Source organism: Petromyzon marinus, chromosome 6 (genome assembly GCF_048934315.1).
Source record: "Petromyzon marinus isolate PM22_M1 ecotype Great Lakes invasive population chromosome 6, UKy_Petmar_22M1.pri1.0, whole genome shotgun sequence".
NCBI classification, from domain to species: Eukaryota; Metazoa; Chordata; class Hyperoartia; order Petromyzontiformes; family Petromyzontidae; genus Petromyzon; species Petromyzon marinus.
This window is the reverse complement of record NC_133672.1, coordinates 13,290,267-13,307,109: the sequence shown is the minus strand read 5'-3', so window position 1 is coordinate 13,307,109 and position 16,843 is coordinate 13,290,267. Positions and strand designations below refer to the sequence as shown.

General features: G+C 47.8%; 1 protein-coding gene across 2 annotated transcripts in view; it reads right to left on the bottom strand.

Moving 5' to 3' along the window:
• Positions 1-16,843, bottom strand: part of LOC116939459 (cysteine-rich motor neuron 1 protein) — a 71,431-nt gene that overhangs the window by 12,145 nt on the left and 42,443 nt on the right. For both annotated transcript variants that reach the window (XM_032947845.2, XM_032947846.2), the window contains exons 5-13: positions 15,930-16,051; positions 14,986-15,168; positions 13,980-14,177; positions 10,890-11,018; positions 8,050-8,209; positions 7,170-7,291; positions 5,306-5,524; positions 4,351-4,569; positions 430-657 (exon numbers count right to left, since the gene is read on the bottom strand). In XM_032947845.2, coding sequence (XP_032803736.1) covers positions 430-657; positions 4,351-4,569; positions 5,306-5,524; positions 7,170-7,291; positions 8,050-8,209; positions 10,890-11,018; positions 13,980-14,177; positions 14,986-15,168; positions 15,930-16,051 — 1,580 coding nt within the window. The remainder of the gene's footprint in view (positions 1-429; positions 658-4,350; positions 4,570-5,305; positions 5,525-7,169; positions 7,292-8,049; positions 8,210-10,889; positions 11,019-13,979; positions 14,178-14,985; positions 15,169-15,929; positions 16,052-16,843) is intronic.

The following is a 16,843-nucleotide window of genomic DNA, read 5'->3' as shown; positions in this document are numbered from 1 at the left end:
CTCTCCTTCACCAAACCGGACTGATCACGGAATGTTGAAATATCGTCAAATAACTCCCATATTTGACACAGCGTGGGCTGACAAATGATTGAAAATTCTTTTGTATCAAATATTTTTTTTAAAGTTGAATGTACGTATGATATAAGCAAGATGAAATATAGGTGACACAGAAAGCAACGATCAGAATAATTTACATTTCGCCTCGAGTGATGTACGAAGCCACACATTCCCTACAGAGGACTTTGATGGGAAGTTTTATATATATATTACATCACGGTTTGCTGGACACAGGCCCAAATCCCCAAACCACTGAATGCCCAGCAACAAACCGGACCGTGCAAAGTTCTACACAAACTTGTCAGCGTTGCGAGCCGTCAAGATCGTTGTTCAGCCGAGTCGCCAGCGTGGCTGTCGCGTCGTGCAACTTACCCAGGCAGTAGGGGCAGCACTGCCCCTTGCGCAGCACCGGCCGGGGGCAGGGCAGCGCGGGGCAGCTCTCGTGAAAGCAGGCGATGTGGCCGTTGCGGCACACGCAGCTGGTGCACACGTCCGGCTTCCACGCCTCCCACGGCAGGAACATATCGCCCTCCTCGGAGCGGCAGTACGACGTCACGCTGTCGTTGCCCGCGGCGCCGCCCGGCTCGCTCTCTCCGCCTTCTGCAAGAGGCAGCGAAGCCGCGCGTTGGAACCCACGTAGCACGGTCAAGGTTGGCGAGATGTCAACTACCTCACCAGGTATACAGGAGGTCGTAGGTTTGATCCCGAGCCTGGCGCCTGTATATTTCGAGTTTGCATTTCTCTCCCCATGGTGGCGTGGATTTTTCTCCGTGTACTCCAGTTTATCCCTCCACATTTAGAAACACGTGTTATATGTAAACGCCATCAGAGATGGGCAGTGTCTATTTACACCTGACTTAAATATGTAATTTCATCACATTTGTATTTAAACCAAATTGCTCCGGAAGTTTGGAGGCTGCATTTTGTCCCTCTCTGTTAAAATGGTCAAGCACAAAGACACACACACACGCGGCCGTCAGCAAATGCACGCTAGTGCATCGGCGAAAATGCGGTGTGACACGGTGATTACAGTAAAGAACAGCTTTTTTTGTCATATTTGTATACGTTGTACGTAACAGGTTCACGTGACTCCTGCAGCCACTAGACGTCGCTACATTAACACTATAATGCAACAAAAAATGTATGCATTGGATTGTCGATACCCTTAAGTGTGACAATTCATCGCATGTGAGGAGAGTTCAATGTTATATGATTGGCGATTACAAAAACACATTAGCCTAGCATTGTTCAAATGTTTTTTTATTATATATGTACACATAGGAGTGCTGTGATGATTTAAAAAAAAATGTGACACTCGTACGAGTTTTACAAATGTTTTCAACATTCTCTGCTCAATTGCCATTTCTCCATAATATATAGCAGAGAATGCTGGTAACGTGAAAACAAATATTCTCAGTTTCTTTGAGCGTACTTCAAACTGCTGGCATCGCTTTCCACGTGTTGAATGAAGTGCACGCCAACTTTGATAACGTGTACAAGAATTTAACTTTATTAGTCATTTATAGTGAGAAACTGCGTGTCGAAAGAGCCCCCCCCCCCCCACTATCTTATAAATAATGAGGAGTTTAACAACCATAGAAACGTTCTGCATCAAAAGCTATTTTTTTGAAGTTATCCATACCATACTGGGGCATTGCCCCTCTCCTGTTTACAGCCTTCACAACCAGTGGTAGAAATTCCACATTTCTATTGTGGGGGGGGGAGTCTATCCTTAGGACAACGAACTGCTGACTGTTAACAAAGTGGTAGTTATTTTATCCACCCCAGAGGCAAGAAGGGCTGCGTCAACCACCGATAGAGGATTTGAACTCACCACCCCTTTATATTGCGAGCCGAGCGCTCTAAACCGCTGCGCCACCCGGCCAGAATTTCCAACACCCGCATATAGAGTTACTGTTAAAGGAAGCAAGGTAACGACAAGAGATGTGAGGCTGCCTGCTCCATGTAAAATTAGTGCCAAGGCACGGCATGTGGACAGTCGCTCTCTCCCACTGTTGCTAGCCGAGCTCTGATTAAAAATGTCCAGTTATTTCCCCAATCGTTACGACAATATTTATGGGCACAGGGCAATCTAATCTTATTGCTTTATTTTGAGAAGCCACACAGTCATGACATTTTATTTCTAACCTGCAGACACGGATTAAAAACGTTCGGCAGCCAGATAAACGTAGGGTACACTGGAACTCTAAACTTACGTAGACATGCGCTTCGCAATTTCTGTGGCCACAGCTGTCATGAGCTTGCTCCGTTGAGTAGGGAACTATATCAGGAGGTATCACCGGGCCCTCGAGTTCCACCCATGGCAACTTCTCCTGTCTATCCAAAGGGCTTCTGTATAAACGTAAATTGTGAAGTGGCCAGGATAGGCCATTCTTAGTGTTATGCACAATATGTATAGGTTTTCTCTGGACACTCCACTTACCTCCCAAATGTCGGACAACTAATTTCATGGTACTGAGTTTTTCCTTGGTAAATAACGGTCCCTATTATTATAATAATATAGTCTTACATATGTATGTATGTTGATCTTCTTTGGCACTGTATATCCTCAACCACGCTAATTGGAGGTGCAGGGGAAGGACAACAAACTTCATGCAAAAATCAGTTCTACAGAAATGAGTTTTCAATCTAGATTTAAAAGTACTTAGCTCCAAGTGGCTTCCTAATATCAGAAGGAAGAGCATTCCAGATGGCTGCAGTGACTGTCTTTCTTCGATAGTTAGCAATAAGCCGCTGCGAGCATAACCGGAGTTTGAGTAATAGTGTATCTCCCTTGACGAGATCAGCAAGGTATTGTGGTTCATTTGTGGCAAGCACTTTGTGTGTAATGAGTGTAACCTTAAAATGTATTACTTCGGCAGCTCAGCGAGCAATGGACAAACATGGTCGGATCTTGCATTACCCGTCATGACATGTGCTAAAGAATTGTGTACACACTGCAGCTCGGTAATGTTTTTTTGCCAGACGTCCCGTAGAGAAGTGAGCTGCAATAATCGAGCTGCAGTACCACGAGAAACATTCTGCCGACAGTAGAAATACCATGTTCTGCTGGGTTACTGAGCCTGGAGTTGTGAGCCGCTCAATGAATTGTAATCCTGATAATGTAAAAGTGCTGTCCTTGGGGCTTGGTGTGCCATTGTTCACACAACCCGTCCAGATTGTACAATTAGCCAAATGCGTTCGGCCGTGTAACGATGGAATGTTGGGACCAATCGCATAAATCCCACATACTGGGCCACGCTCTCCCCGTAAGCCCGTTGCATGGAAGATTCAATGTGGAAAAACACAGGAAAGCACTTACATAAAAGGGCACAACTTTATAGTTCAACACATTTTAGTTATTTAGATATGGCTACGAACAGTTATCAATCAGTGCATAATGAAACACACAAGCAAGTGCTGTTGCTTGTTTTCAATGTAATAAAATACATTAATAATTTTAGTGCCAGATATGCATGTTGCCTAAACGGCCAGATGCATTGTATTTATGATTTTCCCCAGTGTTGGTGATCGAGACATTGCCACGATTTTTCATAAAAAATCTGAGAGAAAGGAAAATATTTCAGTAACGCTTGATTTACGCTCTCTATTTAATTCACTGCTTCGATGCATGGGCTCAGGTAGAGCTGGAACACAAACGACAAAACCCCACATATCTGTCCCACTCAGTGTTGTAAGATAATCAGGGGTTTCCTGGAAATGCATGAAAACCCACATTACCCTTCACCCCCCCGCCCCCTTTTTTTAGATAACTTAACTTGGTTACATTGACACATTTGACAGTCCATTAGTGCAAGTTTGCATTGTATAATTTCCCCACAGATGGCCACACAAGGCACTTCATGAAATTAGTTCACCTACTCTCAACAACGCACAACTTTCTGGCGATGTTTTGTGGGTTGCTAAGTTTTTTTTTCTTCCCGAAACACCACTTAAACGTTCAAGTGCCCCGTGTACATTTAATCAGCAATTCACAGACAATGTTGCAAACAAGATAGTTCTGTACAGAAAATATTTGATGGGTGTGTAAGAAGGACGAGTAGGCGACAGACTGCGCATGGCGCTGGAAAGATAGGTAGAAGAAGGCTCAAGGGAATGTGGCAGACCTCGCATCAGAGCAACATCAAAGCGCGGGCTTGAGAAGGAGCGGAGAGAGATCGGAGAAGTAGCGCGTGGGGCCGGCAATAGAAGATGTGCCCCAACGATCGCGAAGCCCAAGGGGTCGACGAAGACTAAGTGAGGCCGGGCGATTGATAGCGAGCATCATCCCACCTGGACAGTGAGGGCAGCAGGAGTCGGAGGTTCGCACGGGGCTGGCGCAGAGCAGCGGAGGGCACACCTCGCTGTCGCACAGCACGCGCCCGCCGTGGCACGCGCACTGCGTGCAGGCGTCCATGGGCCACGTCTCGCCCTCCACGTAAGACTGCCCGCCCGGCGAGTGGCACACGGCCGCCTCCTCGCTGGGATCCGCCTCGTCCTCGTCACTGCCGTCTGACCGCAACGCACGCCGACAGCGGGACGTGAGCCGCGTGCTCCCCCGTGACGTTGGCCGGCTGCTGGGGGACGGGGGGCCATCGCTCTTGTACAGCAATGGCGTGCGGTTGACCAAATAAGGCACCGTACGCTCTGTATTGTACGTGAGATGCTCCGGAGAGTCAGGCGCATAGACGAATGTGTCCCCGGCGCCCGTGCGTTGTACCGGACTTGTGTAGGTACCTCAATAAAAACTATATATATAACAAAAAATACATATTTATTGTTTACCAACGTCAAATTGGGGTGGATACGCAAAGTATTTTGTCTGGTTTTTATCGTTCTCAAATAATTAGGTTTATTTCCTGACATGTCCACGGTCACATGGGCATTGACCTCGGACGAGTGAGCAGCAGCTGATTCTTCAACCAATATACCATGTAAAATCCACCTGCAGATAATCTAGAGTTGTCTGCACATTGTCAGGTTCGTCCAGGATGGATGTGTGCTCACGCAGCAATTTGATGAGCGTGCCACATTTCCATTGCATGTCAAGCCAAATCTATTTGTTTGACAAGATGACAACTCAAGAGGCCAGCCTGAGTCCCATTTGCAAGAGCGACTGGGATACTGCCTGGGCGAGACTTGCTCTTCAACGATCCGCGTGACATACAGCGATGGAATCGTGGCACGTTGTCGTACGCTCAACACACATACACACGTGCCGTGGCAGCAACACGAGGTCAGCACGCACCGTGACACGACGGGCAGCAGCGTCCGGGCTTGAGCGTGGGGTTGGTGCAAACGGGCGCTGGGCACGCGATGAGTGAACACATCTCCCGCCCGGAGTGGCAGTAGCACTCCCGGCAGCCGTCGTGCCAGGCCTCCCCATCAGAACGACGGCGCCCGTCCATCAGGAGGCACGAGCCGGGGCGCAGCGGGGGCAGCGTGGGGCTGGGCAGCACTGGGCTGTCTGGAAACCACACAGCACACAGCACACACCACACACCACACAGCACACACCACACAGCACACACCACACAGCAGTGGTTCGTGTGGGGATGTGCGAGTCGGTGTGTGTACCGGTTTAAAAAAAAACAGACGGTACGACATGCCGCCAAAAGATAAAATATAGTATAAATTCAATGCATTCGAATACCATTATGTTGTATATAATATATCTTAAATGCACTGGAATACTTTTTTCTTCTTTGGTTCTTTCGGTAAAGTCACGTAGAATGAGAATATGAATCCTTGCAGTCACGAAAGCTTTAAATCGAAATTTGCACTGGAATACGTTACGTAGGGTACGTTGTATATCAGAATCAGAATCTTTATTTAGACTGGAGGAATACGATGAGCTATAAAGCTCTTTTTCCAGTAAATCAACTGGACCAGAATACTGTTGTGTCGTATACAAAGTCTACATTAAATTAAATAGAACACTATCACGTAGTGTATTCTTCTGGTACACCTACAAACCTATTAAAACCACCTTACGAGCCATGCACTGTGGTGAGTTGGGTGCGGGAGGCGAGGTGCTGAGGGAGAGGCACGTGGCAGATTGACCACGTGGCCTCTGAACTAAGCACCCTGAACGCGCTCGATCTTGTCGGATCTTGGGAGCCTGAGAGTAGCATGTGTGTTGTAGGGGTTGGGCTGTGGAGTGGCCAAGATATGGCACTCATTCAATGGCATTGGCCAAACATCCCAATGCAGAATCGACGTTATGTCTCTGAGACCAAAGCACAATTGTACCTGTGCCTAACTTTATTCTGGCATCTGTTGCTCCCAAAACAGTTTGCACTGTTATTTGTTCGATTCACATTCGTGTTCGTCACTGTTAGACTCAAATATAAAGCTTACTCGCACATGTTGTCATACAGTACTTGGACTATTTTGTCTTTTAACGTGCGTGTGTTTCGTTCACGAGCATCAAATATTTCGTTTGTTAGTTGTTCAACATGCCTTAAGGACCCTGCATTGGTTCTCTGCAATATTGATGTTTTTGTCTTTTATTTTTTTTTGTAGCTGCTGTGCTCATGCACCACGAATGTTCCTTGTAAAATGGCCGGGCAAACTGGCTAAACGGAATAATCTGCAACAAATCAAATAAACTCAATCTCAAACAGTGAGGGTTTCCTAGATAAATAATAATTATTATTACTACGCTGGGAAAAACATGGGCCACTTTCAACCCAAACCAGGGTATTCTGGCAGATGTGGCGGTAAGAAAAAGAGCAAAAGAATTTGAAAATAGATGCCGAGTTTACTGCAGAATATTTTTCTGGTAAGATACTCCGCTCGTACCTTTTAAACCTGAGATACTGTCGACGAGCGGGAATTTTCTGTGCGTGCGATAGATTTTATTGCAATAGAACTGCTTTTCAGCGTAATACTTTTTTTTTCCCATACAACCAGTTTCAAAGCACCAAAATTGATTGACAACGCACTTAAAAAAACAAAAATCCGGCTACCGAGGTTCCACTAAAGATGTTCCAAAAACCACTTCATGCGATGCCACTGCAACTTGAAGAAAAAAATAAAATAAAATAATGTTACTTAATTTCACATGTGCACGCTCAGCAGTTCTTGGCATTCCCCGCGCGTGGTCGCACCTTTGCACTTGCAGACCTGGCAGCCCTTGCTGTTGTGCTGGAAGCCAAAGAGGCATTGCTTGGCACACGCAGAGGGAGGGCACTTCATGCAGCGGCAGGCCTCGCAGCCCTGCTTGTTGGTCCTGGCAAAGAGCACAGCCGTAAACCTTGGCGGTGACAGCACCGCCGCCACCGCCGCCACCGCCGCCACCTCCACCTGCTCCCTTAAGATACCGCAGCGCCGCCGGGCGATAGCTCCGGATTTCTTATTGCTCGTGCGTTGTGTTCATCCTGATAACCGTCTGGGCAAACAATGGGTAAGGCGTTTCCTACTTTGCATGTTTTGTTTCAGTTCCTATGCACCGCAGCACACACGTTGAATTGTGTGAGTTTTTGTTTTATTGTTGCTTATGCATTGTGCAATTTATTTGCCGATGATATACTAGTTACACATTTGTGGTCACGGTGCGAACAAAACTACACAAACCAGTCGGCGCTAAATGAAAAACAATACAGGCGAGACGGTATACACGAGACAAAAGAGAATCGCCGCAAATTGAATCATCACGCGCTAACAGTGATGTCCACGCATCCGCAGAGAGTTTATCGTTCAAAAACGCAGAAACCCACATCACGCACAACATACCAGTCACTCAGTGAATATCCTACACGTGTCTATGCGGAACGTCTTTCGCACCGTACGCGGCAAACCGTGCTAACCCGGAGGTGCGGGGGGGAACGACAGCAAACTAAACACAAAAAAGCAGTTCTAAAGAAATGAGTACTCAATCTAGTTTTAAAAGTGCATGGTTCCATTGGTTTTCTAATATCAGACAAATCGGACAAATCGGACACGGTCACCGCGAGAGACTGACTCAAAAGCGCCGGCGCTGTGCCTCACATGTATCCGTAGGGGCAGTGCTTGTCGCACGCAGTGGGGCGGCACTTGCGGGCCTTGGCACGGCACTGGCAGCTCTCGCAGCCGCTCGCGTCGTCCAGCACGAAGCCGAAGGGGCAGTCCAGGGTGCAGCCCACCATGAGCCCAGCGCACGCCTCCGCTTCTACGCACAGAGCGAGGAGGCGCACCGCGGTTCGTATCCGTTTGCAAACGGGAGAAGTTGTAAAGGTGCCGTCCTGCAATTTCCCCGCTCCGCCGCTGCTGCTGCTGCTGCTGCTGCTGGTGGAAAGGGCTTAAAAATAAAGGGAGCGCTGGATAGCATCCCCACGGCCGCGTCGGTCATTGGGGGTTCTTTGACAATACTTTACCATGTGTGCCAGTGGCAGCTGGGGAAAAGGAAACAAACGGGCTCAGGTGTGACTCGCCGCCCATGTTAGCCATGGCCGGGAATCGAACACTCTGGGTCAATGGGCTCACAGCCGAGTGCATTGCCCGCTATGCCACCGCTATGCCACTCCTCTGTTATACACGAAATTAAAATGTACTTTTTTGAGTTTAAATAGTTTTGAAAATAAATAATAATTTTAATGTCTTAATTCAAGGTATAACCAAAGTGGTTTCAACGAATTGGTTTATTTTAAGTACAAGGTGTTCGCGTTCAGTTTTACAAGAGGTTGATAAGTGTCCCTCCAGGACGATATGACATTGCTGCAGAGATATATAGTCAGTGTGTTGGCGTGGTATTTCCGTGTATAATTTAACACATTCCATGTATCTAGATGCCACATAAATCAAAATGACATTATACTTTTAATACCCCACATCGTTCCCTTTAGTTATAAAAAAAACGTAGCCACAGTATATAATTTGTCAGGCTGGTTGGCAATTTATCTTCACTTCATATTTGGGCACTTTCCTGACGACAAAGCGCGACGAGAAGTTGCTCTGACTTATACTCTTGGGCTCAACATCACACAAACGAAAAGTTCCCCATTATGCGATCTACACCCTTGCCCATTGATGCTAAGACAAGAGGTCTGTTTCTATTTTCCTGTCCTACTCAAGGTCAGTTTTTTTTTTTATAGTCCAGGCAAGCAATCCTTACATTACGCCAAACCTGCCAACGAATCTCGAGTTCCAGGATAAATAAAGATGCGGAAATTTGGGCATTGCGATCAAAAAAAGGCAGCGGCTTTGGCAAAATTCCAAACATTATTTGTCTACCGTAAGCAATCGCCGGCAGATTAATCTAGCTACCGGTGAGAGTTGGGTCCCAATAGCCAGCGGATTAATCTAGCTACCGGTGAGAGGTGGGTCCCAATAGCCAAGGGATTAATCTAGCTACCGGTGAGAGTTGGGTCCCAATAGCCAGCGGATTAATCTAGCTACCGGTGAGAGTTGGGTCCCAATAGCCAGCGGATTAATCTAGCTACCGGTGAGAGTTGGGTCCCAATAGCCAGCGGATTAATCTAGCTACCGGTGAGAGTTGGGTCCCAATAGCCAGCGGATTAATCTAGCTACCGGTGAGAGTTGGGTCCCAATAGCCAGCGGATTAATCTAGCTACCGGTGAGAGTTGGGTCCCAATAGCCAGCGGATTAATCTAGCTACCGGTGAGAGTTGGGTGCCCGCGACATGCAAACGATGATAACAACGTGGTATTTATTTGTGATGTGAATTATTGCGCAGTTGTCATGGCACACTTGTGTTTTAATTGTAGAACCATGGGTTGTGACAAATTCACAATGTGGGCATGAGGTGGAACATTGCTGTGTGTATATCGGTATGTTACACATATATAAATACGCTGCAGGGTACAGATTATGTAATAATTCAGTGCTGGCAATTAAAAATAATTGTCATGAAGAAGGGGCCATGGTTTGATTTGGGGATTGATTTGTTTGTTTTCAGGATATTTTGTTTGGTTGTATTTCCCATTTGTTCTATCTCATTTGTCCAGCCCCATTTGTCTAAACGTAACATTTGTAACTAAATGTGTGTACAACTTCCATAATAAACACATGTTGTAAACAACAGGTGCCTACACACATGATTGGACATGTATACTTTGAAAGTAAGAATAATTTGTTATTGATGAACAATTTCAGGCCCTTTTTTCCAGTCTCTTTGTCAATCCACTGCTGAACAAAGGCCTTCCCACACTGTGTCAGCCATAGGGGTTGTTTAACCATACTTCACCACGCTGGTTAGTGCAGGCTGGCGAAGAGGGGGGCCCCAGGACCAGTCAAGATATCACTTGTGACTAATGTAGCCATGGCCAGGTATTGAACTTAGGTGAGTGTGTAATATTACGCAGGGCCGAGCTGTGACATGGGTTGAGGCAGTTCTTGTGCATTTGTGTGCGTGGTGACAAGTGGTGTGCTAAGCACGCTTGGCAGGCGTGCACGCTACGGTGGGCCAAGGTGGTGTCATGCTGCATCCCGTACTGCGTGGTGTGTGCGGTGGGCCAAGGTGGTGTCATGCTGCATCCCGTACTGCGTGGTGTGTGCGGTGCGGTGCGTCAGAGCAATGCTGTGTGATTGCGGTGCGGTGCTTTGCTGTTTGAGCGCGGTGCGCTGTTGTGGTGCGTGCGGTGCTGTGATATGTGCGTGCGACGCGATGCGGAGTGCGGTGCTGTGGTGTGAGTGCGGTGCTGTGGTGTGTGAGGTGCGGTGATATGGTGTGTGAGCGCCAGTGCGATGTGGTGCTGCGTGAGTGTGGTGCTGCGTGAGTGCGGTGCAGCGGTGCGTACGGTGCTGTGGTATGTGAGTGTGGTGCAGTGCTATGGCATGTGCGGTGCTGTGCTGTGGTGTGAGTGCGGTGCGGTGCCGGCCGTGCCACGTACTCGTTTTGCACTGGCAGAGGCGGCAGCCGTGCGAGTCGAGGCGGAAGCCGTGGGTGCAGTCGGAGTCGCGCAGACTGCAGTTCCCCACGGCCCGGCACACGGGCGGCACCACGGTGATCAGTGTCGGCTCTGCGAGTGGAAGAGTATTCGTCAATAAATTCATCAATGCATCGTTGCATGCCTTTACATGCCTGTATGCATGCACGGACTTTATAAGCAAGCAGGCAGGAGCTTACTGAGACAAGAGCCTTATTTAAAAACGGCGACCTACGTATTTCAGCGCAGAAAAACAAACCCAGACGAATCGTAAAAATCAACAAAAGATTTGAAAAATAAAAGTAACTCAACAAGATAATCGCTCCTACCGTACATATCACGCGAATAAATTGTAATGGATCAGTGAGACCTAAGATAATCATCTCATGGCACCACAAAGGCGCGAGCGTCTCCATGCGAACCGCTCTCTCCGCGCCGCAGTGCCGAACGGAGTCAGCATTGCGCTTCAGCGGCACCACGCTTGGAATAAACGCAACGGTCAAGGTTTTTCAGGGGGGCAGGTCGGGGGTGGGGGGGGGGGGAGAGTCAGCCTGAAACACGACGGGAACGATGAAGAGCAGAAGCTAAAGGGCAGTCTCACTTTCCGGCGCCAAGACCCTTAAGCTCATTATTTCTCCCCGCCAGTTTTTTCTTTCTCCCTTGCTGCCAAAGCAAACTCCTGCTCGCGGGGCCCATCAGGTTTACACATAACTTGCGCGCTAATCTGCTCCAGCATTTACCAGATTAATATCTACCGCCTCCCACACATTCCGGCGAAGCTCAACGGCCCGAACGCTTCAGCTGTAAATAACAACACTGACTTCACCGGCAAACGGGCCCCACATGAATGTGCCGTACGCTGCCAGACCTACGCCCGATAACATCTGTTTACTGCATTTTCGGCAAATTGCAGTGAAAACACGACGCATTCATCCCAGCAAATGGGCGCAGGCACGAGCAGCACAACGCTTATTGAATTACGGCAACGACTTTTATTTGCGGACGGGATTAACAGGAAGGAAGATGCTCGTGTATTTCATTCAGGTATCATCGTGGAACTATGTTCGAAACAGTTTCCAATTTTGTCATGAAATTGTAGAAATGCATTGCAGCTGTTGTTCGCCATCACTTTTCTTTTGAGCGCTGTTTTTGCCGAAGGGTCCCGCGATTGCATTCCTGCGCGCTTGAACATCGAAATCCACCGCAGGATTGCTGCTAATAGCCTTACTTTGTAAGCCATTTACCGGCCGTTAACTGACTAATTAAGACTTAGCACTGCAGACTACGTGCGGCGGTCAGAGTGGCCATGTGTAATCCAGGTGGGGGCTCTACAGAGGCGTGAGCTCGCCGCAAAAAATTCCGATGCGACGTCAGATTTCATAACCTGGTAACGTCCTAAAAAAGCTATGGCCCGGAGTAATGAACTTTAAACAACCCTTCTGCGGATTACACACCGCGTGACCTTTCCCTGCTGTTCCCTGACCACATGGGTGAAATTTAAATCCAGCCAGACGGGATTGTATTCCCAAGTTATGCTTTTATGTGCCCTACGCTCAGGCGACCACGGTCTTGTCTCAACGACCCAGTCATCCTCCATTCGATGGCAAAGTTGATCCCTCTGCGCAGAAGCCCCCCCACCAGGGCCCTTTTATGCAACAGGCACAGTACGCACTGTGCCTGCCGGGGCTACAAAAACACTAAAGGGCCTACGAAAAAAAATGTGACCATGTATTTTTGTTTGTATGATAAAAAAAAAATGTAACCAAGATATCTTCTTGAATAAACATATGTATATATTTAGCAAGTGTACATACAAAGAGGCAGAGTCATGTCAATATCAAAATATATTTTTTCATAAGGTGAGAGAAACGAACACCGGAGATGGACTTTTCGAGATTTTTCATTGCAAAATGATCAATAACATCTTAAAATGGTGTTTTTCGCTGAAATATCATTCTCAATAGAGAGTAGTGCAAGGGAAGAAATGGCGTTGTTGTCCTACGCGTGAAACAAGCGGAGTGACAGCGGCGGTAGTAGTAACATGGGGCAGCAGTACTAACTGTGGAACGTTATCACTGAAGGCCTACGAAACAGAAGTGCCTCGGGCCTACAAGAACCTTAATCCGGCCCTGCTCCCCACACCCTGGAATTCAGTCCTTCGGCCATCTACACTTTGGATCCCTGATACACTGCCCAGGTTCAGGCTCGAGACCCTCCTCTTCTCCTGGCTGACCGCCTCTCTTCTCCATGAAATGTCTTGAAGTGGCACTTTACCATTCATGTCATCTCGCTGCCGTACAGCATTCTGGCCCCTCACTCACTGCCTTCCGCTAAAAAAAGTGTGCCCTACTGTTCCCAAACTCCACTTGATATGCACATCTCCGTGTTGTGTACAGCGTCTTGAGACCGATGACATTCTAGAAATCCAAATCGTACTGGATGGCACTGTGTTTCCTTTACAAAATTCATACAAGGACGAATCAGCAAAAGTATACCTGAAAACAAATAAGTTGCATAGGATGTAATCGTGATGGAAAGTAGGTAAGTCCACCGTTATTGTTTGTTTTTAAAGTAACCCGTGCTTCAGCTTCACTGGAACACTTTGCAATCCACTTTTGATCGTTTTTTTATTGCTTCATCTCCCTACAGACAGCTGCCCAAAGAACGTAATAACTCATTGATTTCATCCAATTCAAACAATAAAACCTTAGCTTTCTGGAGAATAAGCTGTTATCAAGTAATTTTTCCCCAGAACACTCCTCCATTGTTGTTAAATCCCTATACTCTGTAGTGTATCCAGCCAGAGCCATACACACAGGCAGGGAGGCAGGTAACGGAGCAGATGGGCAAGTAGGTAAGTGGGTAGGTGAGCGGGTAACTACGTTTTTAGTCATACATTTCAAAAACGGTGGCCGCAAAAACACACCAGACAGCACAATCTGAAAAACCACTCGAGGCTTGGGTCCCTCGCCCATCAATGGAAGCACCGCGGGGCACACTGCTCAACAGAGACGGGAGCAGTCGTCGGGCGACGCCATCGGACCAGCGCCTGACCTTCGCAGACGGGGCAGCACTCCCCGGGGATCTTGACGGGGTGCAGGCAGCTCTGGCCGCACGCCGTTGCCGTGCACTGCGGCTCCCCGTCCACGCAGCGGCAGAAGGTGCAGTCGTCCTCGCGCCAGCGAGCGCCGTGCGCCCGGATCTCTCCCGCGGCGAAGCAGCCAGCCGGGTTGCTCGGAGCCGTCATGGCGTCTAGCGTGCGCGGAGGGGCAGAGGCGAGCGTGCGGGATCATCATCGGCGCGATTGTCTTCACCATTGTTGTCAATGTTGCAATCGTCGATCTTGACAACAATCGTCGTCTTCATCAATCGTCGTCATCACCAAGATCAATTGTAGCCATCATCATCTTCATCACCGTCAACACTCACCATCATCGTTGCAATTGTCATCATCATCATCATCGTCGGGATTGTTATCATCATCGTAATGATTAATCAGAAATAATCATTATTGTTATCATAATAATTGTCATATATTATCCTCATTATCATCTCCAGAGAAAGCTTGGGCATTTTTGGTGCATAAAAAGAACCCAAAAAAAGAGTTATTTTATTAAAAATAACATTCAAATAATAATCCTCATAATGTCAGATATGAGACGTGACTTATCGATTTCATTATTGAGGCTTCACGCATGCCACAGAAGCGTCGCGAACATGTTCTCTCCGTGGTCGTGTGGATTTTTTTTCTCTGGGCCCTCTAGTTTTTCCCGACCACACATTGAGAAACACGTGCTTAAAGTATTTCCCTGCAAAAAATGTCCGCGTGATAAGCAACTTCGATGAGCAATCATTTGTGGCCAGGTCGCTTTGACAAAAAAAAAAGCTCTCTAGCTCAGTGGGCCTCACCTGGTAAAATAAAAAATAGTGTGACATCGCATTTGCGCGACCCGGCATGCGCCACCTCGTGTGAGCGTGCGCGGCGGTGGCAGCGGCGGTGGCAGCGGCGGTGGCAGCGGCGGTGGCAGCGGCGGTGGCAGCGGCGGTGGCAGCGGCTTACCCTCGCACACCGGGCAGCACTCCCCAGGCGGCGTATAGTAGCGCTGGCAGCGCAGCTCCCCGCACTGCGCCGCGAAGCAGAAGGACACGCCGGCGCGGCAGCGGCAGAAGCGGCAGGCGTCCAGGCGGTACGTCTCGCCGTCCGCCAGTTCCACGCCGCTGAACGCGCACGTCCGCCCCGTGCCTGCCACCACCGTTGCCACCGTGCACACGAGCGTGAGTGACGAGTTCTCCCCCCCCCCTTGCCCTGCCAACCCCCCGCTCTCCCCTCCCCTTGTTTCCCCTCGGACAGACTGCTTTAAATTAAAGTAAGCAGATGTGTAGTGGTAAGGTTTCATTCATTTGTGTTTGTGGAGTGATTGGGGGTAGTGTTAATCAACGTATGTCGATAACACTGATGAAAAAAAAAAGTGTTTTTCGAGACACAATCTTATCTTGTCGAGTGTCGCTGCACTGTGTGAAATGAGATTCAATCTTTATTGATGAGCAACAAAAAAAACACTTTAAAATCTGTAGGATGCACTCATGAAATCACCACGTACCACTCCAGCTATTTATGATATTACATCCCCACAGTGCTGACACTTAGGGCATATCCGTGATTTTCATGCATGTTTCTTCTTACTTGTGAAGCTTTAAACTTGTATCATATAATAGATATATATTATCCGGTTGCTAATCTATAAGATAACAGACATTGTTTTTTTTTATTCCTTTAACCTGTTGATGCCATCGCCTGCACCCAACAATGTTTGCTGTTTACTCAAGCCCAGCACGCGGAATATTTTTCCTGCTACAACACTCCTCCAGATTAAACCGCTTAGTTCAGCGAATGCCTTCCTGCCCAGCGGGGATCTGTAAATTTAAGGCAGGGGCTCCGCTGGGAGTGATCGAGTCACAGGCTGCGGACGTGAGTCAGTGGGGGAGCTCTGAGGGAGCCGTTACCTTTGACGCACTCGTAAACGTCGCAGCACTGCCCCGGCGTGCCATCGCCGCGGATCAGCAGCCTGGCCACGGTCCCCGCCTCGCACTCAGGCTTGCTGCACTCCGAAGGGCCGCACACGCACCTGAGTGGCGCGACGCGAGAGGACGAGGATACGACGGGGCTTTAAAGCCCGTGTTTGAAGGAGCGACGCGGCTCAAAACAAGCAAAGAAGAGTCATGCACACGGGTGGATGATATTATTTCGTCCAATGCATGTTTGTCTGTGGAAGGATTAACTTAGCAATATGAAAGCTGATTCATGGATGTCAGTTGCAAAATGCATTTTAGATATTTGAAAATAGTCCGGTTTTTTTGCTCTGGTTTGAGCCTTCAAGGTTTAGGGAACCCTTTGATCAATGTAGCCGATTTACAATATGGGCTAGTCCCGAATAGAAAAACAACTTGACACGACACTCTGATTGATACTGGATTTTCTTTATGACATTTAAGAGTGTCCCCTCCATTCTGGTCGACACAGTTAATGCGCAAATGTGTTCAACCGTAGTGGGAGGAAAGCCTTACACAAAAACCACCAGGTCTTATTGTTGTTGCAGCTGCACACTTGGGTAATATGTGTCCCCTGTTTTCTGACGTGGTCGAGAGTTATTTAGGGAGTGCAAATAATTTACAGTGAGACTTTTATTTTAGCATTTCAGTGACGTCATTGGATTAATGTATTCGGAAACATATTGAAGCAATGTCACCGGAAGGCTATAATGATACACCTGGTAATATAATATAATATAAAGTCTATTTTCTCATCTTCAAGCTCATGTCGGCCAGCTAGGAGTTGTGTCTTTAAACTTGAACTGCAAATGGTGACCATAACCCTCTCCACAGGGAGTACAATTTTCATTCACATCACAATGAATAAA